General features: G+C 48.7%; 1 protein-coding gene across 1 annotated transcript in view; it reads right to left on the bottom strand.

Moving 5' to 3' along the window:
• Positions 1–3,482: 3,482 nt before the first annotated feature.
• TRPC7 (transient receptor potential cation channel subfamily C member 7) overlaps positions 3,483–27,631 on the bottom strand; it is a 142,278-nt gene continuing 118,129 nt past the window's right edge. Inside the window, exons 8-12 of the mRNA XM_065873127.1 lie at positions 18,895–19,090; positions 13,539–13,760; positions 12,819–12,899; positions 5,754–5,829; positions 3,483–3,774 (exon numbers count right to left, since the gene is read on the bottom strand). Coding sequence (XP_065729199.1) covers positions 3,605–3,774; positions 5,754–5,829; positions 12,819–12,899; positions 13,539–13,760; positions 18,895–19,090 — 745 coding nt within the window. The 3' untranslated portion in view covers positions 3,483–3,604. The remainder of the gene's footprint in view (positions 3,775–5,753; positions 5,830–12,818; positions 12,900–13,538; positions 13,761–18,894; positions 19,091–27,631) is intronic.

Here is a 27,631-nt window from a genome sequence, read left to right on the forward strand (position 1 = left end):
AACCTCGGAAGCTTGCTGTGTCTGCAGAGAGGGCGGAAGGGGGTTTGCTGCCTGGTTAACCAGCCTGGGTTGACTGAGGTCCGCGTGCTTCTCCTGGAGTCCCTTCTCACTAGTAGATCACCCTTCAAAGGATAAGAGGAAGGGATGGGATAAACATAGAATGGGGCGTGGCCTGCCTGCCACAGCGGGATCAAAACTCTTAATTCCTGTCAGCCCCCCAGAGCCTCAGGCTCTACCCTTTACAGAAGCATTAATGAGTGCTTTCAGGAGTGACAGGCCGTGAGGCCGCTTATTTTTAACCAGACAACGGAGGCTGAGCTCCTGAGTGGGACAAGGTGTCTCAGCCTCCCTGAAGCAAGCAGACCTGGAGGTGTCTGTCCTGGGCTTCCCAGGCCTGCAGCCGCTGGGAGGAACATCTGCAGAGTCGCACCCAGGTTAGGGAATCTCCTTCGGCCTGGGCTGCTTTGGCCAGTGTTTTGTCTCCTGGGCCTCCTTGGGACGGAGGGAGGTGCTCTGTGATGGGCAGAGGAGGCCGGCTGTGCTTTCTCAAGTGTGTGAGCTCTCCTGCTTCAGAAATAGCTCTGGGTACTAATTGGGGGTTTTTGCCCAGGAAGTGTTACTAGGATCTGTCAGGTCCTACTAGGAACCATCGGAAGGTGACAAGTCGCTGGAGACCTTGACACTTAACCACTGGTTACCCAGAAACCTGGACAGGGCCGCCTCTCCGGAGCCCCACAGCACCGGGAGACAGGTTACAAGCATACACTAAAGTTACAGACTAAATAATGACTGTTGTGTAGAGGGCTGCGAGGGGACGGATCGGGTGCTTTGGGAAGTGTGAGTCTGGGGTGGGGGGGTGGTGCCTGGGCCCTTTCTCCTCCCCCTCTCTGTACTTGTGCCTTTCCCAGACTCCGTTCCTCTGTCTCCTGTTTCGTCTCTCCAAGAACTGCTTCTCCTGCCTGGCTAATTCCACAGGAGCCAAGGAAATGGGGGCAAGTGAGGGAGGTTGTCAGTGCCTGGAAAACCACTAAGCCCCTGCCTCCGGCTCCAGGCTGACAGCTCTGCCAGCCCTCAGGCCCAAGGCCTCTCCAGCAGCTTTCCATGAAAGAGACGTCCCTCCCCGCCTCCACATCCCTCTGGCAGCCATGAATCCATTCCTGGACTACCGTCACCCCCCCAGATGTGGCAGCCAGGGCCTAACGGGCGCTGCTAGTTTTCGTTCCCAGTTTTCAGTTACTTAGTGGGACTTGTTTTCCTTTATCTCCTTAAGGGGCAAATTGGAGACTTGGGTTTGATAGGAAAAGATCACCCCAGGACTTGAAAAATAGGGTTGCCAGCGGCCTCTGGTAGAAAAGGCAGATAGGGAAATTGAATAATGCATCTTAGAAATGTTTATTAGCATTCTGATGATGATAAGTGAGGGATCTGAAAGGAAATCTTCCACAAGTGTTGGTCATTTGTCCCCTGGTTAGGGAGGCCGGTGTGCTTTGTGGGAAGAGTAGTTGATTTATCCCCCATTGGATACATGTGTGTCTCATGCCCGATACTTAGCAAGGGACTTGGGAGATTCTGCTGAAGGGATTCAGTCATCTTCTGCAGGCTTTTGGGGGGTGGTGGGGGTGGAGCATGGATGAGCATTTGAGAAAAGCTGCAGGTATTCTCTCCTTAACAACGCACCCTCACAAAGATAAGCTCACAATTTGATGGGCACTTCAGGATTTGCAGGTTCTTGGAAATCCATCCATGGACCCTCACATAGACCCCAGGTGAGAAACCCCTGGACCAGAGTTTACATCTGTAAGGCCCCCTGCACATACATACATGTGCCCCCGATCCCTGTCGGACGCCTCTGCTTCCTTCTTGCTGAGCACTGGGTACTGGTGCCAGGAAGGCCTGGGTTGGAGTCACATTTCAGGGCAACTTCTCCAGTCACCCATCTTGGCTGCCAAGGCCCAACAAATGTGGGCTTTTTTCCCCCTAGAAATGGGGAAGATTTGGCAAAACTGGGCCTGCATTCCTTATGGCAACAATTAGCTGGGCTTGGTGTCTGTGCCCGCATTAGGTAGGGCGTGGCTGTCTGGGTTGTCATGGCCTCTTCCCGCCACCTCAATGCTGGGACCAATTCAGTTCTGTTTATCACCCCAGTTGATCTGCACTTCTCTTAGAGCAGAGTTAAGTAAACAGTTTTATCTCTGAAGATATACTGCATATCACAAAACACAAGTCTCCTATACATATGCATATAGAAAACACTCATATATGCACAGGTACACGCACATACCTGCTTGGCCCATCCAGGTTGTCTGCAAGGCATCTGAATTTGTGACCTGATCCTCTTCCTCCTCATAGGGTTGCTGTGAGGCTTCAGTGGACTGATGCATGCAGAGCCTTCAGCACGGTGCCTGGTACACAGCAGGTGCTCCCTCAGCACATCCAGCTGGTGTTACTAATAAGTGATCCTTGGGGCCCAGTGGCATCTCCTCTAGCCCGCTCAGAATGGGCGTTGCTCGGGACTGGGGCGCCCTCTTGTGGCTGCTCTCCCTACTCACACCTAGGCCCCGCCGGAAAGATTTTAGGCTCCTTTCATCAGGCTCCCCTTCCCCTGCCACTCAAGGGGAGAGCGGGAGAGGTGGGATGGGAGAAAATGTTCCGCTTCCCTCAGCATTTCCTTTGCCTCCTTCCTGACCTTGGGGAGGTTGGGGTCACTAGGTCTGGAGACAGGAGGAGACGCTTGGAGGTGGGGGTCCTGGCTGTGTGACTCCCATGGGTGGTACCTGCCCCCTCCCACTTGCTCCTTCTCCTCCCAGAGCAGCAGAGGCCCAAGGCCACCTCCAGGGAGGACGCAGGACAACAGGAGGGCAGCGCATCCACAGAGGCTTCCCAGGCTATTATGAGGTAATTTTATTTCTTTCCATTTCAGGTAAAAATAGTAAATACAAGATAATTTTAATAAAGGTAAAAATACATCATTTGGATTTTGTCGTTGTTCTCTGAACAGTGCTACCTACAGTACAATTTTTGATTTAGGATTTTTAAACCTTTTTTTTATATAAACAAATAGAGCGATTTTGCTATTAGGCTATCTGTGTTCTCATCTGGCACTTAAGAATAGATCACAGGTCACCTCCCAGTTCCTTTGGATGTATGTGGGTGGTGGGGTGGGAGTGAGCAGGGCTGCATGGGATGAGGCATGATGGCCTCATGAGCCATGAGCCATCCAGGATGGCTTCCTGGATGCAGACAGCGCTGCAGTCCGTGTGCAGTGGGAGGGCACGAGTGTGCATCCGAGATGGCCCTTTCCTGCGCTGGTCACAGGGACATATGTCACTGTGACTGGCCTGAAGGTGTCACATGCATCGGGGGGGCACTTCCTCCCCTCCTCCTGTGGTCTAGTTTCTCACCCAACAGCCTAGATTCACAACAGTTCTGGGTCCAGGCAGGCCACTGGGCTGCAGATGTCAGCAAGGCTGGTCAGGACAGAGCCAGTTGGTCCCCTTAGAGTCCTAAAGGAGTGGCCCAGGACCCCCCCGACCAGAGCTGGTGGCCAGGGCATCCCACCTGGCCTTGGAATGCTGGTAGAAGTCACAGGTGCCGATGCAGGCTGTTAAATGTCTTTGCCCTTGTTCGCCCTCAGGTGGTCTTTGTTTAAGTTCTTTCCAAACTTCTCGCTGAGCTGTTGGATGAGGTCTGCCAGCTCGCCGGTAGCTTGAGATTTCTCTTCAAGGAGCTCATAGCGCAGGCTGGAGATATCTTGCTTGATTTCCTTCAGTTCGCCTGCAAGGACAAATGAGATTTTGGTGAGATGAGCCTGCTGAAGGGGCTCATCCCATAGGCATTTGGGGCGTGCATCCTTCCCACAGAATGTCAGGCTACTGGTCCAGCCCACCAAGGGTGGAGGTGAGGGGATGGGAGCTCTGTTTTGACCTAAATCCCACTCAGCTTCTACTGACGAAGGACCATTCATTCATCTGCTTAAGACCCCTCTCCCATTCCTGGTCATGCTCTCCATTAGGGGTTTGAGGTAGATGGAAGAATCAAGATCAGGGTTGTGAACTGCTAACACTGATTTATCACGGTTGTTAGAATGCTGGTTTTGGAGCCATTAGAAGCAGATTTCAAGACTCTAAGCAACACCCTTGTTAACTGAAACATATTTTTCTCATTATGCTCCATGTTTTGTTCTGTCGTCTCAGGGAGGAGAAACTCCCAAGTGTCTGAGGAGATCAGCTCAGGACAGTGGCTGCGGCTGTGGAGCCAGGCCTCCTCACAGGGGCAGGGTCTGTTCGCACCACGCAAGCAGCATCCCTAACCAGTGCACCACGGTAGGCCTGCCTTCTCCTCTTTCTCTAGCAAGGGACCACAGGTAGGGTCTTCCGCTTCTTTCCACAGCGAACCATGTGGTTAGAAATCCACATGGGCCTGGGCTGTGGGAATCTTCTTATTAAGTACAAAGGGGAGTCGAAAGGTTCTCTCCTGGTTTGAGAGATACTGGACTTGGCTCAAGTGTCACATTAGCCATATGTGTTTTTTAAGTATGCCTTATACACAGAAGATGCCGAGGTCTTAAAGGTACAGTTTGGCCAGTTTTGACAAAGGCATACATCCCCTATTTTCCCCTATTTTCTTTCTATGGGGGCTTCGTTGGGCCCCAGTTTCATGGTGTGATTCTAGTGGCGTGAACCTGGGCAGCCCCACCTTCTACCATCAGGTACATTCCTGTCAATCACGTTACACGCTGTGGGGAGCTGGCTGCCATGACACCCGGCAGTTTTGTATTTGAGACCCAACAGTAGGGGTGGGTAGGTGGGCTGCTGCTCGGCTCCTAGACAGTGTCAGCCCCCGGGGCCATTTGGTCATTGCTGACCTTGAGGCCGCACTGTGGATGTCCCAGGATGAAGCAGAGGGTCACTAAATGACTAGGCTCCTTCTGGAGGCCCCTGGGACCCTGGCAAGGGAGAGACTTCATGCCTTCACTCTTGGAGGAGGCTCTTTCTAGGTGGCAAATTCTTGTCCCAGGTGTCTCATGAAGATTAATTACCTGGTGTATGGTAATTTGCTTTTCGTTTAAGAGTAACTGCTTAAAATAGACTGGAAGATAACCCACACAGGGAAAATAATGCAGTTTGCAAACTTCAGTGCACATCAGGATGACCTGGCATCCTTATCACGACGCAGACCCCCAGGCCATGCCGATTCATTAGGTCTCGGTGGGCTCTAGGTCCGCATTTTTATCAAGTGCTTCTGAGGTGGGGGATTCTTTGAGAAACTGCTGGTTGGTAGCTTCTTAGAGCCAGGAAGTTAGGACAGAGCTAGCTAGAACCGGGGCTGCTGCAGAATCTGAAAGAGGTGTACAGTCTGCTGCTGTCTGTATGTGTGCTCAGGGGATGAAGAATTCGGGGCCATCCTGAGCTCCAGGGCCATGAGGCCGACTCACGGCAGCCATGACTGCACAAGGCAGAACAACTGTTGTGAGCGGGGCTCCACGCCCTGTTGCCGGTGCTGAGATGGAGGCGCTACACGCCAAGACTGGGGGGTGGCTTTAAGGTCAGAGCTAAGGGCAGCCCCAGCTGATGGTCAGCCAGGGGACAGAGACCCCAGTCCTACAACTCCGTGGACCTGAATTCTGCCAACAGCCCAACGAGCGTCCCCAGGGCCTCCAGACAGGGATGTAGCCCCACCGCCAACACCTTGACTTTAGCCTGGTGAGACCACGTCTGGCTTCCGCCCTAGAGCAGATGGATCCAATCGCTTACCTTCATTGACTTCGTCATTTTCTCTATCCACCTGGGCCTTCAGGACATATCTTTTTATGAGCCGTTTCATGATTTTCTGAAATGTGAACATAAGGAAGGGATCAAACCAGCCCAGGTCCTGTGCTGTAGGTGTGAGTGCCTTCCCTCCTGCAGGGCGCCTGTCAGCACGGGGGTCCTCCCTTGTCTGATGCCTCACTTTCGAGGGGTGCCCTGCCTAGTGGGGAAGGTTCCAGTATCCCTGGATTCAATACCACTTGAGCCTGGGTTGTGAAAACAGGGTACTCTCAGTGGCAGAAGGCCCAGCCATGGAGAGAGACAGAATCACCTGAGAGCCACAGGCACTGCTTGAGGGTCCTTAGGCCTGCCTGTACCCTGGCCTTTGTGACCTTAGCCCATCATGCCCTCTTCTCGGGGCCTGAGCTCCGAAACACTTTCTTGTATTTCAACAACTGATGTGATCACGGGGCAGTAAGGAAATCTTAGCAGGCCAGTGCCGGTGGAGCTGCCTCCGTCAAGCTGCTGGGCAGGAGAGGAGGTTCGCTTAGCCCACAGTCAGGACCAGGCACGGAGGACCAGTCCACTGTACTTTGGAAAATTCCTACCAGAGGCAGAGGCAGATACAGCCTTGGGAGGGTTGGCCAAGATACCGCTTCCCTGAAGTCTCACCACGTGCCCAACACTGTCAGTCACACTGGAGGTCCCACTTCTGCAGATTCTATGAGCCAAGGAGGCAGGAACACACAGTTAGGAGCCACCAAGAATAGAGCCAAGTGTAAGAAAGACCGCAGGCGGTGAACTTTGGATTTTGCCAGCTGGTCGGTCCAGGGTTACTGCGATATCGCAGGATTTAAAAATGTTCTGGTGGCCGAGCCTTCTGAATCTGTTAGGAGCCAAGCAGCACCGTGAAGGGGGGGCTTCCCTGCTCCTCGGCATCCCTCCTGGTGACCGACTGGCCTGCTCACTCTGAGGACCGAGGGGACAGAGGTGGCATTTGCTAGGTTGAAGGGCCCCGAATTCTGTCCCCAGCTTTGCTGTGTGAGGTCAAGCAGGTGGCTAAGTTCTCTCTGACTACCTGGGCTCAGGAAAAGCTTCTTGCAAGTAGAAGAGAAGTGAGCTGCCGGGATGCAGAGAGCTGGAGGATTGATCTCATTATTATCACCAACTGGTGGTCCCCTCAGGGCCTTTAATGGTGACAGCCTTGCCAAGGAGGCGTCTCCAGCCCTGTGATTCCATGATTCAGTGTCCCGGGACACTGAGCTCTGAGCCAGCTAATGTGGGCCACTTCTGCCCCTCCTCAGCCCCTGCTGGTGGTCCGCTTGGTTCTGTGGTTTGTGTCGTGCTCTAATTTCAGGCTGAACAGTTCATTAGTGAGTTGCCTTCATGCTGCTGCTTCTCTGAGAGGCCTGGGTCTTGTCCTGTTGGTGGTTAAACTGCAACGCTAGATTTCTCACCGATGTTCTCGTAGTCAATAAGGCAGGTCACCTGAGTTTTAAGAATCTGTGCCTTTTGTGGGACTCGATGCTCTTTTCACTTTGAATTGGAAAAACAAAACAAAATCAACTTTGTCCTGAACCAGTTCTCATGGGGGAAAAACCCCAACAAACCAGATACCCGAGTATCTGACATTCTTACTGAATAAGAAATTTGGAAGTATTCTACTGCAAACTTTCAGGCCGACATAAGACATAGGGATCTAGTTAAAGTTTGTTGCCTTTTTAAAGGAAAACGTCAAGAATTAGAGGTCCTTCCATTTCTGGATCCATCAATTAAACAGACTGTATATTTACGACATAAAATTATAAACCAGAGAATGGAAGTGGAGAGCTCCCTTTTCTGTGATGGAGCTGAGCAGAATCCTTTCATAGCTACGGCAGCAGCTGTCATCCTCCTGGTTTCACGTGCACATTGTGTTTTAGTGCAACATGATTAAACCGATGACTTTAAAAGATTTCATAGTATGTGTTTATTATTAAGACAAATTTGTTGAGTACTTCCTGCAGCCCAGGAGTTGTGTTATCCCCCTTGACAAAATGACCTCATGGAATCCTCCCAGAAACCAGGTGAGATGGGGGTTGTCATCTCCATTTACAGATGAGGTCACTGAGGCTCAGAGAGCGAGGTGACTTCTCCAGGGTCACACAGCCAGAAAGTGGCAGATCTGGGATTTAACCAAAATGGAAACCAAAGCTGGGGCTTCGTCCAAGCTTCAGAAAAAGGTTAAGTGCACGATGGTTTTGGAGATGAGATGCAGGAAAGTGGCTCCTGTGGGTCACAGAGGGCTTGGACTACTTCTGGGTACCAGTCTGTCTTTTCCAAAGCACAAGGTCTTTTATGCAAGAAGAAGCCTCAGCTAGATTTCAGAGGATGGATTGTTAGCCCGCAGAAGAGGGTCACTGGTATGTCATTGTCCTAAATGCCCGAGGCTTGCTCTTGAACCCTGGCATGCTTGATCTGAGCTGTGGTTTCTGCAGATCTGCAGCTCCAAGGGGAGAGCAGCAAGGGTTTGCTTTTAAGCGTCTCACCACAGATTAGGATTTTAGAGCAGAATCGCGTGAGCACGGCAGACGTGCAGGGACCCTCTAACCTTCCTCCGCACCCCAGGAGTGACATGTACCTTAAGCGAGAACAGTGTGACCACCTGTTGGTTGCTTAGAGACTTCATGCTCTGATGATGACCTAGCCTCCCCTCTGGCATATGCATGTTAGACCACTTGGGATCTGTGGGAGCAAGATGCCAGTCTCGTCCCCAGCAAGTCTGAAATGGTTAGAAAATGACCAAAGTTCTCTTAACGTGGATGCTACAGAGGATCTCTGTTTGCAGAAAAGATGGACATCAAAAGCCTCCCCTACTTCATTATGTGGAGGAAAAACATGGTCCTTTGTGATGAGTTTGCGACCCTTCCTGGCCATCTTCCACAGAGTTTTCACTTCATGGAGATAATAAACTTTCCCCAAATTAACACGCCCTCGTCAGTGCCAACTTGGCCCACTTTGCCCTGTGGCATTTAGCAAGTACTGGAGATGAGAATATTCAGTGATCTTACTCAGGAAAAATAACTAATACTGAGGTGCCCGATGGGTAAGAATGGTTGTGACACTGAGACCCACATCCGGGAGGGAGGCGCACAGTTGCCCTGCCCAGACTCCAAGAGCCAGGTGGCCTCTGGCTGCTGCTGGTGAGGAAGGAATGGAAGGGACCGCTCTGTGCAGCCAGGGCAGCTGAAGACAGAGACAAGGGAGAGAATACACATGCTGAACATGGCAAACAAAGTAGCATCCCGAGGAAAGCAATGCTGCCACCTAGGGACAGAGAAATTGAGGAACATTTGGAAGAGAATGGACAAAATGGATCACAGGACAAGTCATCTGTTAAACTAGGGTTTATCAGACCCCAGAATGGAAGAAATCAGCACTGGTAAGCTGTCTATCCTGTTGGCTTTAATCTCGACAGAAAAGGTCATCTAGAAGGCAAAAAAGAGGACTCCCCACTGGGCTTTGGGGAAGGGATTGCATCATAAAAGTTGGGGCTTTTTTCAGTGATGGACTGTGCCTAGATTCTACGATTCGTTTGTGATGCAGCTTGTCTGCTTTGCCTATGAATGAAATGTATCCTCAGAGACTGAGTATATGAAGTCTGTACACACCCCAACAGGTGGACATGCCAGATCTTGGAACAGGTCAAGGGTAGCTTTGATAGGAAGCACACTTTGGCCATTTTGCTGGTATCATGGTTTTGTTCCATTGTTTGGTCTCATGTCCACAGAGCCCAGATTGAAAAAAAAAAAAAAAATTACAAAAGCAAGGAAGCAATTTTGTGAAAAATGACAATTCAGACCCCTGGAAGCCTAAGAAAAGCAAAGCACAGAGAGCCTCTGAAGTTTGGAGGAACTGCCTTCCCTTATAACAGAGAGCCCTAAAAAGTTGAAGGAATGACAAGCTTCAAATAAACACCCAACCTGCTAAGGTTGAGCAAGCAAGTAGATGCACTAGAGACACAAAGGAAACAAGCTTAACAACTACACACGTGTCAACGACGGGGCTTTTATCTTATCGGGATCAACGACGGGGCTTTTATCTTATGGGGATCGCTCCAGAATGTCTCAGAACCTCGATGGTGAGAGGCTGACAGCATAAGGGCTCCGAAGGCTGTTGGTGCAGCCTGGATGGTAAGAAAGAGGGCGTGAACTGGGTTCCTCACATTCTTGGCACTTTTGGAAGTTGCTTTGAGAGGAAAGCAATACAGCGTGGAAGGCCACCAGTGGGCCCAAGAAATCGGTTGAGCCATTTTTAGATCCCTGCCCAAATCCTTCGTTCTGTACCGGTTGCTGCCCCGTGATAGCAAAAGCACCTTCCGTTCCTAGCTTCCTCCCCACAGGCTCAGATAGAGCTCTTCCCAGGGGCTGTCAGACACAGACAGGGCAGGTTCCGACACTGTGAAGAGGAGTAAGGGGACAGTGCCCTGGCAGCGTGATGGGGTGCAAGAGGGGTGCCCTTCTGAGTCAGACAGATCTCACTTCAACCATCCGTGTGACCTTTGCCACGAAGCCTGAATTCCCTCAGCTGTTCAGTGGGGGTTACAGATCCTGCCTCTCTCACATGCCCTAGTGTCTAGTCTGCTCCAGCTGCCTGTCTGTGTCAACTCAGCGTTTACTCCTATTTGAGCAGATGATAGCTCAGGAAGATGCCCAGACTTGACCTTGAAGGACTGAGCAAGGTGCCAACGTACAAATGCAAGATGCTTTCTGCTCCATCCACTGTCCTCTCAGCCCTCCCCCTCTGACGCCCACTGGCCCAGTTTTTCTGTCTTCTTTCTGGTGATAACGATTTGAATAAGTCGCCCGAGGCTTTTCTTGCTGGATTCACAAAATACAGGGTGAGCCTGCTTTCCCAGGCCATCAGTAGCCTGAAGCTGCAAACCCGCTAATCTGTGTAATCATAGCAGGAAGCTCTCCGGGAGACTGAAGGCTGCAGGGACTCAGCCAGTGAAGATGAAAGACAGAAATGGGATTGCTCAAGACTGCTCTGGAACGGGGCCTCGTTCATAAGGGATTCATCCTGGGTATAGACATTCACCACATCAGCTGCCTTCCTCGATGTCAGCTGCTGATTCTCAAAACCCAGGAGAGATCTGGCCCTAATCCATTAGGGTTTTCTTTTCTTTTCTTTTTTTTAAATAATTTATTTTATTTTTGGCTACATTGGGTCTTCCTTGCGGCACGTGGGCTTTCTCTAGTTGCGGCGTGCAGGCTTCTCATTGCGGTGGCTTCTCTTGTTGGGGAGCACGGGCTCTAGGCGCGCGGTCTTCCGTAGTTGTGGCACATGGGCTCAGTAGTTGTGGCTCGCGGGCTCTAGAGCACAGGCTCAGTAGTTGTGGCGCACGGGCTTAGTTGCTCCGCGGCGTGTGGGATCTTCCCCGGGCCAGGGCTCAAACCTGTGTCCCCTGCATTGGCAGGCGGATTCTTAACCACTGCGCCACCAGGGAAGTCCCTGCTAGGGTTTTCTATCTTTTCTGTGGCACAGATAATCTCTACTTCTCTCCGAGAAGCTAAGAAATAAAAATCCTTCCCCTGACCAAAGGATTTGTCCTGTAAAATAAATCAAAGCAGATCAAACTGGTCAGGTCCAATTTTGTGCACAATTAAAGACAAGACTTGCCCTTTGCCAATTTTTAGCCCATGTCATCTGTTAAAACTATAAGTACTATGAGGGATGAGCTGTTTCTTAACTGTACACTTAACTCCTCCTAACTGCACAGCTAGCTTCTGAAATATGGATGGAGATTCAATTAGAGACCTGTGTCTGGAAGATACTAAGTCTGTAATGGCTCCCTCGGGGATGGTGGCACCAGGGTCATATCACCTTGGCCTGAAGGAGCACTCAGGACAGCTTCAGATTTACACCTGATAGGAGATGGTCAGCATGGGTAAAACTGCTGGTCATTGGGAGTGGGCAAGCAAGAAAAGTATGGCCTGCACTTTTATAATCAATAACCTGTAATAACCATTTATCACTGGCTGATGCAAACGGATACAGAGATTTTGCATTAATTTCCAAAAGCAAAGCAAGATCTGTATGCACATAAGTTCTCCTAATTTTTATAACAACAGACTTTGCCTGCTGGCAGTCTAAGGTCAGGTGCTTACTGGAAACATCAATATCCACCTGGTTGCTTAAGACAGATCCCTGGGAGCCATCCTGCGTGCCTGCCTCTCCCTACCCGGCGCCCGCTGGTTTGCATCACGTCCCTTTGGCGATGCATCCCAAACGTATATTGAGTCAGTCAGTCTTTCTCCCTCACCCTTCTCACACTCCAAGTCGCCATTCCTTGTACCTGGGTGACTGTCACATCCTCCTCACTGGTCTCCCTGCTTCCACTTTTGTCCTCACCTGTCTCTTCTCATTATAGCAGTTAGGTTGTCTTCTTAAAGCATAAATACAATTTTATCATCTTCTCCCTCCCCCCAAGTTAAACTCCTCCCACTGCCTTCCTGGGTACATCAGAGTGAAATCCACCTCCTGACCTTGCTCCAGGCCCCTGATTTGGACTCTGACCTCATTGCCCTCCCCTCTCCCCTACTCAGAGCTCTAGCTGCTGTGGACCCACCAAGCTTCTCCCCTCTAGCTTTTGCTGGTGCTCTTCCTCTGCCTGGAAGGCCCCACGTGGCTGCCTCCTTCTCATCTCTGAGGTTTTAGCTGACTGTCCTCTCCTTGAAGATACATCCTCTGACAGCCATATCTAAGCAGGGGCTCCCTATTTTTCTCCATTTTAACATCTGATTGTTTTCTTCTTGGCACTTTTATCAATTTGAAGTTACATATTTATTTGTGCGTTTACTTGCTCATTGTATCTCTCCCTCTATGGACTGGAAGTGCCAGTAAGATAGGAACCATGTCTGTATCCCCAGGAAGCAGCATGGTGCCTGGCATACAGTAGGCACTCTATAAGTATTTGTCGAATGAAGGAAGGAATGAAGCTGTGTTCTGGGGGGAGTGACACAGCCATGTGACTAAATCGGTGTCTGAATGGAGTCTGCTTCTGCCCATACCTGGGAAAGGGGTGGTTACCTGATATCTGGTGGGCTTGCTGTAAGTGTTATTTGCTGTCAGGTTTTCAGAATTCCTCATGCCAGCCTGGTAGCGAGTCTTCTAAGAAAAAAAAAAAAAGAAAATACATAATATATAATACATGATACACGATTGTACATACACACATGCTAGGACTCGAACAGGACCTGCATACGGGGCTGTCTCTAAAATGAGGACCCTCAGGAGGTCACTATACCCACTGCTGCTTGGCTTTCCAGAACGTGTTCCTGGGGCCTCTAGCTCTGTAGAATGTCAGTGGGTTACAAATTACTGTTTGGTCAGCTTTGTTTGGAAAGCACTCAGTTAAAGTGATGTGGGTGTCCTTCCTCCAAGACTCCCCAGAGATTTTAATATGCTAATAATTGAGAATCTCCAGGAGCGGGAGATAATGGGCAGGGAACCTTTCTTCCCAGTCATCATGATCCAGATACTTTCTGGGAAGAGCTAATCTGCTTCCGAGTCCACTAAGGAGTCCCTCAGTGGGGTCCCGGCTCGGCCCGCAGGAGGAGGGGCACTACGGCTGGCCGGCTGCCCCTGCTGGGACTGCAGCTTTGCTGATGCGCTGGCTGATTCTGGAAAGCACGGGGTCCCTCCGGGCTCCTGACTTCCCTTGTATCAGGGGCACCATCTGAACCAAACACACAGCTCCCCCTCCCCCTCCTGCTGCCTCTCTAGCCCCATAAGTCCCACACTACCTACCCTGAATTTAGAACTCAGCATGCCCATTTCAAGGTCATTTTCACAGCTTTTGGCCTTAGATTTGCAGAGTTTTATGAGGCACATCTTGATTCTCATTATGAGATAATAAAATGATTTAGGACTTGGCACTAGATTAAAAGGAGCAGGTAGAGTTCTTCCTTCATCAAAATAAGACAGCCAGAGCTTTGCTCGGGCAAACTTCCACTCCACATCTGCATCTTCCTGTGGGGCAAGGAAAATAACAGCACACCATCAGAGGCAGTGCTATCCAACAGCACGTAACGTCAGCCGCAGAGGAGAACCACACAAGGGCATCAAGATTTTCTCAGAGCCACATTATGAAAAGTAAAATGAAACAAGTGAAATTAATATCAGTGATGTTTTTTAAGTTAATCTGATAGATCCAAAATGTTATCATGTAATCATTATAAAAATTATTTATGAGATAGCTCAGATTTTCTTGGCATACCGAGCCCTCGAAATTGGCATGTATTCTACACTCATAGCACATCTCAATTTGGACTGGCCACATTTCGAGTGCTCAGTACATGTGGCTCGTGGCTACCATGTCAGACGCCATCATGTGTTTCCTATTAGAAAGTGTATTTCTCATTGGTCAGAGTGCTGTCAAATGATGTCACGAGGTCTAGTGTATGTAATTCAAGGGGAGCAAACCTGATGAGCTGGCAGCAGGTAGCCTGGCCATGCCCTCTTCCCTGGTGGTGGTGGTGGTAGATTTAAAGCCCAGATCTGTTACTTCTGAGTTGGTGGCAATGCCAGAAACGCTGAGTGGGCCCCCCTGAGAGGTGGCAGGTGTGTGTTTTCTGTAGGGAGGCTCCTTGGGCCCCTGTCCTAGGAGGGCAGTCTGAGGCCGGGAAAGAGGCGTGGGGTTTGGAATCAGCTAGACCCCTACTAGCTGTGTGATGTAGGCAGTGGTCTTGGGCTCGCTCCTCTGCTCATGGTGATAGCCTGCTTCCCGTAGCCCTGAGGTCGGCACTGAATATGTGCGCTGTGGGCAGTGGGCTTTTCTCCACACAGGCCCGAGCTATACTTCAAGGGGTCCACATGAGGCTGCTGGGATGTGCCAGGAGAGTATAAGGTCATTACCAGCAGGCTTGCTTTTACTGAGACCCCATCAGCACCTGGCCTGCTCTATGGGGACATGCTATACAGGTCGTTTAGACTGGAAGCTTTGTGAGGACAGGGGTCGTTCCTGATCTCGGCTGTACAGCAGAGAGGTGTGGGAGGGACTGCCGACCTGAGAGGAACGGTGATGCAGTGGAGAGAGCACAGGCTCCGAAGCCTGGCTGGGTTCAAACCCTGCCTCTGTTCCTTACTAGCTGTGTAACCATGGCAGGTGACTTAGCTGCTCTGGGCTTCAGTTTCCTCATCTGTAAAATGAGGATAATAATACCTACCTCATAGGCTCTTGTGGGAGTTAAAGAAGTTAATGCGGGAAAAACAATGTCAGATACTTAGTAAACCCTCAGTAAGTATTATTTATATCTCCATAACTTAATACATTGCCTGATGTTCAACCTTCAGTCACTCAGCAAACCTCCTACTGTGTGCCCACCTAGTGCTCACCTACTGTGTGCCTGGCCTGTGCTAGGTAGGTACTGGGGATGGCAATCCTGCCCTCCTGGGACGCGCAGCCTGGCCAATGACACGAGTATGTTAACTCATCAGCTCTTTGTATCTAGAGCTGGGCTAAGAGCTGGGGGAGGCGCTGGGTGCTGGGGGTCCTGCCCCTGGGGGTCAGGGAAGGCTGCCCTGAGGGCTAGCATTTGAGCTGAGATCCAAGGGGTGAGTAGTTCTCAACCAGGTCAAGTGCGGGTGGGCTGGGGTGGAGAAGAGTAGCAGTTAATTAGTGGAGAGGCAGTGAGAAATGTAAACAACTCTTTGTAGGCGGTAAAGAGCAGGAGACAAAGAGGTTCAGAGCTGGAAAGTGAAATGGAGGGAGGATTGTTTGTAGTTACTTTTTTAAAGATCAAGAGATGGGACTTCCCTGGTGGCACAGTGGTCAAGAATCCACCTGCCAACGCAGGGGACACTGGTTTGAACCCTGGCCCGGGAAGATCCCACATGCCGCGGAGCAACTAAGCCCATGTGCCACAACTACTGAGCCTGTGCTCTAGGGCCCGTGAGCCACAACTACTGAGCCCCCATGCCATAACTACTGAAGCCCGTGCGCCTAGAGCCCGTGCTCTGCAACAAGAGAAGCCACAGCAATGAGAAGCCTGCGCACCGCAACAGAGTAGCCCCACCCCCGCTCGCCGCAACTAGAGAAAGCCCGCAGACAGCAACGAAGACCCAATGCAGCCATAAATAAATAAATAAATTTATTAAAAAAAAAGATCAAGAGATGCATTTAAATGCTGACAGGCAGGATTAGCTAGAGAGGAGGAGAGGGTGAGGATGTAGGTGGGGAGGGCTAATGTGCAGTGGCTGATTCTGAGGAGGAGAGAGGGCAGGGGGCCAGGGCACCTGGCTGGGGCTGCTCAGGGGGAGAAGGCCTATCTGCCTACAGGAGGGCAATGGCGGGGGGTGGGGGGCGGGGCGTGGCAGGCACAGAGGCAGGCAGGTCCATGGATTCGGACGTAGGTGCTCAAGATCTGTTGAATAAATAAGTGTTCTCCTGTAAGAACTTACAAATACGTACTTCATTAAGGTTCATCATGACCGTGAACACTAGGCACGTCCCAGCAGCCGACCTCAGGGTCTTTGTACACGCATCGCCAATGAGATGGTGGGGACATTTGCTCTCACCAGACAAGGAGAAGCCCAGCGCCCAGTGGGCTGCAGTGGGCTCTCTCTGTCTCCTGGCACCGCCCTGTGGTGGATAACTTGACGTCATAAGCCGTGGGTTTGCTCACTCCTGCCCCAAACTGGTGGGCATCACTCATGCTAATCACGTGACTTCCCATGTTATGTTCATTTGGACCAACGCACAATGTGCTCGATAGGGTGGGGCAGAACACCTGGGGCGAGTGCTCCAGAAACCCATGTATTCCAGGGACCATCTGGTTTCTCTTACATGTGGGGAAGCTGAGGCCCAGGAGGGCAGGGAGGGTTAGTTAGCAACAGCTCAGTATTCACATAGGTGACCAAGTCTGTAAAACACTTAAGTATATCTATATATGTATATATATATATGTTGTTTGTCTGCTGACGCAGTGCTGCGTTTTCCTGTAGGTGGCGGGGTGGCAGGGCGGTGAGGCTGGGGGCTAAGACTAAGGCTTCACACTGGCTCACCTCTTCCTCTCTCCTCTTACCTCTTTTTCTCGCCCAGTCTACCCTCTTGCAGCGCAGTGCTGAGTATACCACATTGTTTTATCCCTCCCTGCCTTGGCACATGCTGTACCGACGGTTTAGAATACTCTTTTTTGGAGGGATTTTATGGACCAAAGCTTTCCCCTAAAATTCATATGTTGAAGCCCTGACCACAAGTATCTTAGAGTGTGATTATATTTGGAGAGAGGGCCTTTAAAGAGGTAATTAAGGTTAAACGAGGCTGTAAGGGTGGGGCCCTAATCCAATATGACTGGTGTCATCATAAGGACAGGAAGAGATACACAGAGGAGAGGCCCTGTGAGGACACAGCAAGAAGACAGTCATCGGCAAGCCAAGGAGAGAGGCCTCAGAAGAAACCAGTCCTGCCAGTACCTTGGTCTTGGACTTCTAGGCTCCAGAACTGTGAGAAAATAACTTTTTGTTATTTAAGCCACCCAGTCTGTGATATTTTGTTGTGGGAGCCCTAGCAAACAAATACATGGAAGTCTTAATTTTTTTCTATACACAGGTAATTGTTTCTTATAAAAGACTTAAGTACAGAGGTATACCAAGCAGACACGAAAGTCCTTTCAAATCTCCTTTCTTGTTTCACTCCCTTCCCCAGAGGATACCCTATTTCTACCTTTGCTTTCTGTGTGTGCACATTTGTATTATTACGTACATGAGACTTGCCTATGGATATTTTTCTACAAGCTTGCATTTTTTCACTTAACAATATCATAGAGATTTGCTCTGTCAGCACAGAAAGGTCTTTCTCAATGTTTATACAGTATTTTAAAGTCTGTGCTATATCAGTTTATTTAAATATTCCTGTATTGATGGGCTGTTTCCAAGTTTTTCTTGTAATGAACATCTATGTAAAATCATATGTCTGCACGGATTTGCTGAATCAAAGGATCAGTGCATTTGATTTTGTTTTAATGTTGCGTTTATTTATTTGACTTTTAATAGGTAGAACAGTGACATGATTTCTAAGCATCAGAGCGTATAAAGAGAAAGCCTGTAAACCCACCATGACCTCTAACCCCTACCTCTCATCAGGCGCCCCTTGCTGTGCTCTTCTTGTGCACCCTTCCAGGTTAGTTTTCTTTTTCAAATGATTATATGATCAAAAAGGAATACGTGTTCCTTTTTCTGCCTCTCTACACAGAGTACAATATATACATTGTTCTGCAACTTGCCTTTTCTCTACTTACCATTATAATTGGAGGTCTTTCCACATCAGAATATAGAGAAAGTCCTCATCCTTTTTAAAAGCTGCACAGTTTCCCACTGTTCAGATCCATCATAACCTATTTAACTAGATTCCTAGTAATGCTCATTTAGTTTGTTTTTCGTTTCTTGCTGTTCCAAACAAGGCTGCAATCAATAGTTCACGGTTTGTGCATTTTAGATTTTGGTAAATTGCCTCCTGATATACTGTCTTGACTCCTTTGTCTGTCTGGCAAAATCAGTCTTTGAACGGCCTTCAAGAATCACCTCTGCAAGCCTCGGCGCCCCCATCGTCATGCGCTCTCTCTATTCTGCACCTCCTACACCTTCTAGGACTTCTCTGGGTGCACTGGCGCACTGGTGCATCGTAATTTGTTGATTGATGTATCTGTTTTCTCTCACTGGACTGAGTGAGAATCTCTTCAAGGGCAGAGATCGTGTCTTGGTTATCTCTGTATCGCCAGGGCCTAGCATGGGCTTGGCATACAGTAGGTACTTAATAAATAACTCGGGAGAGGCAGAAGTGAATGTAGGGTGGAAGAAACAGTCATTCCCATTTGCCATGGGTCACCTGCATGCTGTCCCGAGGGGACACGTGTAAAAGAGCAAAGATTCGTGACCCTGTTTCTTTCTGCCCTCATTGGGCCATTGCATGCATGGTGCCTGCCGTGTGTCACGGCAGGATGACTGGAAGCGCTTCTTGGAGCGATCCAAGGAAAATGTCTGTTGTTTGCTGTTCTGGCTTCACATTTAATAACACATGAGCTTCTGACGTCATTACCCCATTGCTGAAAACAGCGATGCAAATTAAGCCCAGGGAGAGAGAGCATTTTCAATTAACTGGTCTCACCTCGATCTCCTGATACGAGTTGTTGATCATGGCTATCAGCATGTTGAGCAGCACGACCACCATGGTGACGTTATAAACACCGTAGAGAACATAGCCGATGTTCTCGATGAATTTGTGGTCATATTTCAGCACCACCGAGATCACTTCAGACAAGCCAAAGATGGACCAAAATAAGGTTTTGAAGCTTTCTTCAACCCTACAAGGAAACAGACAGTCCTATCAGGAGGTTTGCATCTGCTGGCACTTCTCACAGGAGAGGTGCCACTACCCAGACATCAGTGGTTTCCCTGGAGTAGGGCTGGGGCTGCTAGCTGGTACCTGTACTCTGAAGTCATGAGATATTCAGGTTTCTAAGAAGACTTTGAGAGAACATGGTAAAGGGTAGACTCTTTCTTTTCCATTCAACCCTTTTATTGGGACCCTTGGCTGCAGCATCAGTTTTTATCTTGTTGCAATTACTTAAACATTTAAAATTAACCACCAGGGCAAATGTTTGTCCTTGTAGGTTATTAGCTTCAGAAAGCACACGCTTCCTTCAGTAGTCTCTTGAGTGTCTCTTCTCAGACTACCCAGCCCCACAGGAGAGGGAAGAGGATGGTGTTCGCTAATGGAGCCAGCATCACTGGCGACTGGGGCTTGCTGGGCATTTGACACAGGGCAGCGCGCTTAAGCCCCGTGACCACCTCTGTGGTGGGCTGGCTTATTCCCTCCATTTGACAGCTGGAAGTACTGACGCTCAGAGCCTTCCGTGCCTTTCCCAGGAGCACTCAGCTGGCAGGTGGGTGCAAATCCAGGCATGTTAGAGGTTTTCAAAAGCAGGTCCTTCTAACCACTATGCTTTACCACCATCCTGGCTTTGGGTGGTGAGGCCAGCCGCATATATCGGGTGCTCTAAACTGGGGATGAATTTTCAGGAATGAGAGTGATGAGTCTGATGTGTCCATGTTGATCAAATTCACCAGGTAACTGCCCAAACCTCACCCTGCAGCTCACTCAAGGTAGACACTGCATGTACTGTAAGGGCTGCCCAGGGAAGAGTTGGCTTTTAGGACACTGCTCTTGGACACTTGAGATTATCAAGTTACCAAATACACTGGTTTTAAGAGTAAGGCCCAAGCACGTTTCACAGTCTATACTTTGTGGCTCTGACCCTATATCAGGTTTGTGACACAGAATCTAATTAGAAAGCTGAATTTTGGTTGGGTGGTTTAGAACGTGCCTGTGTGTGATAATATCTGAATGGTTAAGTGCAGGTCTTTTAGTTTGCATCCAGAGTTTGGGTCCTATTATGAGAAAGCACTTTCTTTTTTCTCTTTAACATTTCAGATTTTTAGCACTTACCACAAATGGCCAGGATTAGCTAGATCTCAGGAAAAAAAATCAGCGTTTTTTAAGGATTGGTATTTATTTGACAAGATGTACAAAAATACTAGTACTTGTCACTTTGACTAAAAGTCTAACACTGACTTGCATGAAATTTCAGCTCTCCTGAGTGTGAGAGAGTACGTGTGTGTGTGTGTGTGTGTGTGTGTGTGTGTGTGTGTGTGTCTAGCCAGCTCTTTGCTCATTCCCTGTGCATCTCAGAGTCTGAAAACTGAACACTGAACTGAGTTTTTGTTGTCATTATTTGTTTTTGTTTTCTTTGAAATCTGTGAGTTTGGAATATTTAATTCATCTTAGTTTTAGTAAGAAGGAATTTAGTTAGGGGTTTAGCAATAAGGACTGGGTATCGAGCTATTATTTTAGAGTTCCAGATCCTGATGCTATTCTGAGAAAGGGGCAAAACTGTTTCCTCACTTGAGATGCAGCATCCATTTTGTGTGAAAAAGATGCCATTCAGTGTGTGGGCATGATTCACTGCAGGTATTGCCTTCCATTAAGAAGCAATCTTTCATTTATCACCCTAGTGGAAGGGAACAGTGGCAGAGAGAATCTAAAACCACTGAATGAGCCCCAAATCAAAACTGAAAGGAGATGGCAGGACATGATTTCTCTGACACTTGGTCCCTTCCTAGCAGGGTCAGGTGAAAACCAGAGGATACGCTGTCCAAGGGAGGGGCTGGGCAAACAGGTACTGGTGCAGGATAATGTACTTACCAGGAACAACTTAAGAAGTGGATAATACATCCAACTGAGGGACATTTAACAGAAATTCATTTTCCCTTTCTTACCTTGGAGAGCCCCACAAACCTTTGGCTGACATAAATGAAGCGAGCAATTCTAAGCAATTCTAGAACACATCCATGGAAAACCTTCTGCATTTTGATTAGGGAAAATGGCCTAGATTCGGCATGCGTTTTGTTCTCATTTGCTTCTTGCTATGAATTTTGTTACTAAGCTCTGATTTATCCCTGGTGCCTTCCCTTAGGCATTGTGTGTTAATAATCTGGAGGGGACAGAGCCAGCCCACTAAGCAGTATGTGTTCCAGTAAAAGAAGAATATTCACAGATCCCTAAACCTATGCCTTTGCCCCTCCTCTAACACCCCACCTCCACCCCCAAGGCTTGGAATGCTGATCTGTTCAGTTTGTTGTCTGGGTGTCAGACAGTCTTCACACCTGTTTCCTTTCTATTCTGTAGCTTCAGGATTCACCTCCGGACTAGTATTTGGTCATGACCTCCAAGAGAATCTAATTACAAGTGGCCCAGACTCACTGGGATTGCCTGAGTGGAAGTAACCCCCCTCCAAAGCAGTAATCCTCTGCATCAGGCTGGGCAGGAAGGGATCTTAGCCAAACTATGCCTTTTTAACAAACTCTTCTATGTTCTTTAGGGAGTGTCTATAGCCCTTGCTTCCTCTTATCATGGGGCAAAATGAGTTGCACTAACAAAGACTTCCTTTAAGGAAAAGCTGGGTTCATTGTCTTGGATCAACCATAATGGCTAGATTCACTTTTGGGGTCTCTTGGGACTTTCATTAGTACTCATGCCCCGTGACATGAACTTTCAGTGGACTAACGGAATAGACTATTTTTGCCGTTGTTGTTTCTCAGAGGGGACATTATGGGCTGAGTTTATGTCCAGTTAGCTGGGCTAAGTGGTAGGCAATACACTATTTTATCCATAGCTCAAACCATCTAACTAAATACATTCTAAACGGAGTTAAAGCATTTAATGTTTAAAAACTACATAGTCAAAGCCAGAATAAAATATTAGTAGTTATATAATCTTGGCCTGGGAGACGTTTCAAAACTACAGAGGGAAAGTTTGAAAGATATGCTCATGTAAAACTTTACTTGTAGATATTGAAAACATATTAAGTAAACATATAAGGCAAAAGACTGAGGAAACGATTTGTATTTGCAACACATATGACAATGGATGATGTCTTTCTTCCATAAAGAGCTCTTATAAATCAATATGAAATGATAGACATCCTTGTTGAAAAATAAAAGGAGGACACAATCTTTCAGGAAAACTTGATGGCTTTTTGTGGTGACAAGAGCTCCACAAGTAACTTGATAGGTCAGGTTAGTGGTGTCTTCTGGTTTAATATGTAGTGGGAAATAAGTGAAACGTGTCCTCACTGCGTTGTGTTACGTTGACCTTGGAAACCTATGATAATATATGCTTAGAGAGAAGGCTGGCCTTGGAGAGGAGTGAGTAGTACATTCCTCATCCCAAGAGCTTGGGCACTGGAGCGAGCCCCAATGTCTTGTGAAGTAATGATGCTCTCTGAGTCATGTACCAGCCATCGCCCATAATTTTCAGGAGCTATGGGATACAGGGCATTGTGCAGAAGACCAGTCACTGAAGAGGTCTGGGACTGTCTTTCAAGAAGAAAGTATCTTGCAGTTGACGTAGATGATATTCACCATGAAGCCACTTGTCTCACAAAAAGTCCCCGTTGTCAGATAGCTGGTCTCCAGGCTAAATTTGAGGTTCTTTACTGATAGGGGTGGTGGCTGCTCGTTCCATATCCTCCTCCCACCCACTCTGGCTCTCTACCAAGTTTGCCACAGATTCCTCCAATTGTGTCAGTCACAGGAATCTTCACAGAGATAGCCGGAGGAGTAAGAAAGCAGAGGTGCATACCTGGTTCAAATCCCAGCCCCATCATGTACCGGCTGTGTGAGCTTGGGCATGTTACAAAACCTGCTTGAGCCTCAGTTTGCTTATCTATGAAAGGGATAATAGTACCTTATTATTAAGTTGCTGTGAAGATTAAATGGAGCAACCCATTTAAAGTGTATAGTAAGAGTCCAATAAATGGTACCTATTATTTTTATTCATGTGTTTATTTGCCAAACATTCACTGAACTCCAGCTATGTGCCAGGCACCATACAGAGCAGGATGCAGGGGGCACAGAACTTGTTTATCTCTGTGGAGGTCCCAGTCTAAAGCAAGCCCACTGGTGTGAGCCAGTGCTATAAGGCTGTGGGCAAGGATGCTCTGGTCGCCTTGCCCTACCCAGGAACAACATACAACCCCATCAACCTTCAGGTGCCTCCACACAGGGCTGAATGGAGTTAACAATTCAGCTGCATACTGACTTTTCTGAACAAGGCCCGTTTTCCTTCCTATCTGCAAGGATCATCACCAACCCTTGATTTCATGCAAATCCTCTTTCTGATTTCTCCAGCCTGTGCTGTCTTTGATTGTTTGACTTCTGGCTTGCAGGGGAAGGGGCTGAGGTTTCATCAATAGGCCACCCTAGCATAAGAACTGCTCCTAATGAAGTCAAAGGGGAAAAGTGCCTGAGAGTGATGTTGAATAGACCGTGATTCACCCTCCTCTTACCCGGTGGGGTGTGTGTGTGTGTGTGGGAAGGTTGGGGCTGACTTATCATGCAGAAGGCAGGAGCGAGGTAATCCGTTCTCTACCAGGTCTGTCTCGCCTGGATAACAGCACTTTAATAACGGGTTGTCTGAAGAGGCAGTTGTGTATGGGCCTCAGAGAACAAACGGATTAACAAGGCGAGGGTTTGGGGCAATTGTTATGGAAATTGCTGCTGCTTCGGGATGCCATGAGGCCCTCCCCTCAGTGTCATGGAACTCTGCCCCCCACCCCAAACAGTTCAGTTCAGGGTTACCTACCCAAATCTGCAAGTAGCAGCCTCAAATTAAGCAGAAGGAATCAGTTCCTGAAAGGCTGTTTTCTCAAGTTCAAAGACAATAGCTGGCCTTGAGCTAGAGTTCTGCTGAAGCAGAATCAATGCTCACTTGCCATCCCAGTGGGGACTGCTAGAAGGTGTTTGGAATCTTGAAAGACCTCCGCACCAGGGCTGTGCTTCTCTAATGCCCAGACCTGGAGACTGAGAGCAGTTGGACCAGCCTTGAGGGCAGTCAGGGCAAGAGTGTTCAATGCCTGAGGAAGTCTGGACCTCACCCCCACCATGGTCCTCTGAATCACCTCTTGGTTTATCCTGGGCCCTAAATGAGGCGTGATTTAGACAGTCCAGACGTAGAAGAGTCTGGCCCCAGAATCAGGGCCAAGGAACTGGGATGCACAAAGCCCGGATTTATTCATACTGAGGGTCCAACTCTCCCCCTGATAGCCCGGTTGCTCCTTGAGGGCAGAGCTATGTTTTCTTCCCCCTTGAAACCCCAAACCTAGTGCAGAACCTGGCACACTGAAGGTGCTAAATAAATTAATTGTTCTTTGAATGAATGAGTCCCCGTTGCATATTCTGATTCCCTGTTCCTGATCCCAGTGTTGAGGTGAGGCTGTTGTAAAGCAGAGTACAGGTTCTGGGTTTAACTGTGAGCTTTTTGCTAAATAACTTTGTCTCGCTGTGCCTCTTTTTTTCTAGCTGCAGAATGGGAAAACAATAATCTCTACTTCACAGGGTTGTCGTAAATAAGTTAACAGAATGTTTGTGAGGGGTGCATAAAACACTGCCTGGCACAGTGCCTGAAAGACTCTTATACCCTACAATCAATTCTCAGAATAATCCTTTAAAAATATGAATCAGATCCTGCCTCTCTCCTTTAGCAGCTTTCCATAGGCTAAGAGTCAAACCTAGTCACCCAGCCAAGGCCCCCCTGACCTCACTCTGGCTCTCCCCTCACTCGGGGTGCTGTGCCCCTGACTTTAAACTTAAGTGTCACATGGTCAGGTCACCCTTCTCCGACCATGTCTGAAGGAGGTCCGTTTCTAATTATTCTTTTGCATGACACTTTTATTTCCTTCCTAGCTGTCAGCACTTAACCTAAGATGTTCTTATTTGTCTATTTGTTTATCATCATCATCATTGTTATTATTTTGCCTCTTTTCCCATTCACAGAGCATTGTGACCTCCACAAGGTCACGACTGGCTCACGGCTCTGCCATCAGTGCCCAGAACAATGTGTGGCTCACAGTGGGGGCTCAGGAAACATCTTTTGTCAATGAACGGTTGAAGCTGGGAAACTGAGGCACGGGGTGACGTGGTCTTAGCTTGCCTCAGACCCACTTAACAGCTGTTTTTCTGCTAATATTCTAGAGTGAACCCTGGACAGTCCAGTTTCCTTTCCCTGTCACTTTGAAGAATGACAGTTTAAACCTTATTCCCATCCTAGAATTGAATTTTAGTGACTAAAAGGTCAGAATTTCCCCGTTGAAGATGCTACACTCAGTCTTAGAATAAGATAGAGGACTTGAGTCCCTTAAGGATAAGATAGAGGGGAGTGCCTGCAAATATGCTGTGAAGGCCTCATCCAAAAGGGCACATTTTCTATGGACCATCAGGTCTTTTTCCTCAAAACTTTGTGGGCTTTCAGCCTGTTCCGGAAGCACAAAGGTACCAGGCTTTTAAAATTCATGTCATGAATTAACATGAGGAGAGGGTATAAATAAACATTATATGATAGTAGAATGTCTGCTGTAATAGGTACAATCATTCTAAAGTAGCTCAGAGAAAGATCTATATTTTTATCACTTATCGGAGAACTATGTGAAGATAAGAATTTACATTAGACCCAAACTATCTTTTTTGACACATAAAGGTCATTTCCAGATGCCCAGCCTGTATGAGCCTGACCTGGGCCACAGCATTGACCACTGCCGTCTCCTCTATCCAGTCTTAGACCTCGCTGTGCTAGTTTCTCCACATGAAAATGGGCATGAAGAGTTCTCTCATTCCCCCCAAACCCTTATGCCTAACTTGAATTCATAAGATGAAAGGTGAGATGATAACTTTCAAATATGATAAAGTGATGGTAATGCTTCTGTATCAGGGATGCCCATATTTCAACACGGGCCCAGGATCCTGGGAAAATCTCTCCTCGTTAAAGCCCAGGAGGCTGACTGCATTCCACATTCGCACCTGCACACGCGTTCAGCATGCTCAGCACAAAGCACGTGGCAGAGGCCACGGTCCCGTGATGCTGTGCTGATTTCTCTTAACTGGCCATTGGTTATAATGAGTTTTATGAGGGCAGACAGTATAATCCAGCCTTGGCTGCCCTAGTGAGACCTCCTCTGCAGGTGAATCCTCGTTGGGGCTGTGGCCCTTTGCTGTCAGAAGGCCCCTCTGGCTCATCACTCCCTTCTGGATGTTTCTGGGCCTGTATGGCTCACCTGACCATCTCCCTTTTCTCCCTTCCTTGGGCCAGGGAGGTCTCAGGCTCTTCTGTTTGTAAAACACATGGCATTTGTAGCTTAAGGGCCCCATTCACCCCTTCAGCAAGTCTCTGCTTGTCCCTTGGTGCTGAGGATGGGCCCTCTTTAAGGCCCCACTGCTCCTGCAGTCCTTTAGGATATGGACCACTTCAGCCATGCTTTGGGGAGGTAGATCTGAGTGTTTGACTTCAGCTCTGCTGGGTACGGGTCCTGGGGAAGGTCAAAGCCCCTATATCTTTCCTGAATCACCGGGACCTTGCCCTCTTCCCCATCATGCTCTCCTTGATTCCCTCCCCACATCCTTTTAGGGCCTTACTGATGTCAAAACCTGGAGGACGTCCTCCTACTCCCCCCCTCACCAGCCCCTGCCACGTGCAGGCAGTCACCGTGGTTCATCCACTCTAACCTCAGCCTCCTTCTCCATCCTCTGTCCACAGCCTCTTCGTGGATCTATCAGCTCCCTTTGGGGCTGCATTTCCTTCACAACATTTGCTCAGTTGTAAACGAGCCCTCATTCCTGTGACTATTTGATTAATATCTGTCTTCCCAACCAGTCTGCAAGTTCCATGAGGGGAGGAATCCCGACTGCTTCTGCTCATCATAAAACCCCCAGCACCAAGCTCGGGCATCCCCTCCCATCCTCTCCCATCCCTTCCAACCCATCCTTCACACCGTTGCCACAGCGCTCTTGCTGAGGGCAGATCCGACCATGCTTTTTTTTTTTTTTCTGTACGTGGGCCTCTCACTGTTGTGGCCTCTGCCGTTGCGGAGCACAGGCTCTGGATGCGCAGGCTCAGCGGCCATGGCTCACGGGCCCAGCCGCTCTGCGGCATGTGGGATCCTCCCGGACCGGGGCATGAACCCGTGTCCTCTGCATCGGCAGGCAGATTCTCAACCACTGCGCCACCAGGGAAGCCCAGGAAGAGCTTACTTTTGGGCAGATTTCTTACTTGCACCTTGGCCATGGGGCTTTCCCCTCAGCCTTTGCTTTTAGCTCCTAGAGTTTCTTCTGCTCCTCTTTCTGTTTCTGCATGTATATTTTATCTCATCCATCTTCTTGGTCTGTTTCTTGGGCTGCTTTAGGGGCTTCTTCTTGCCACCTTTGTGGCCAGACATGGTGTTTGTTGTCCCTTCCCCAGACCCTGCCACTGGAAGCGGCTTTTGTTGTTAAGAAAATTTTCACGTATTATGAGG

Source organism: Phocoena phocoena, chromosome 3 (assembly GCF_963924675.1).
Source record: "Phocoena phocoena chromosome 3, mPhoPho1.1, whole genome shotgun sequence".
NCBI classification, from domain to species: Eukaryota; Metazoa; Chordata; class Mammalia; order Artiodactyla; family Phocoenidae; genus Phocoena; species Phocoena phocoena.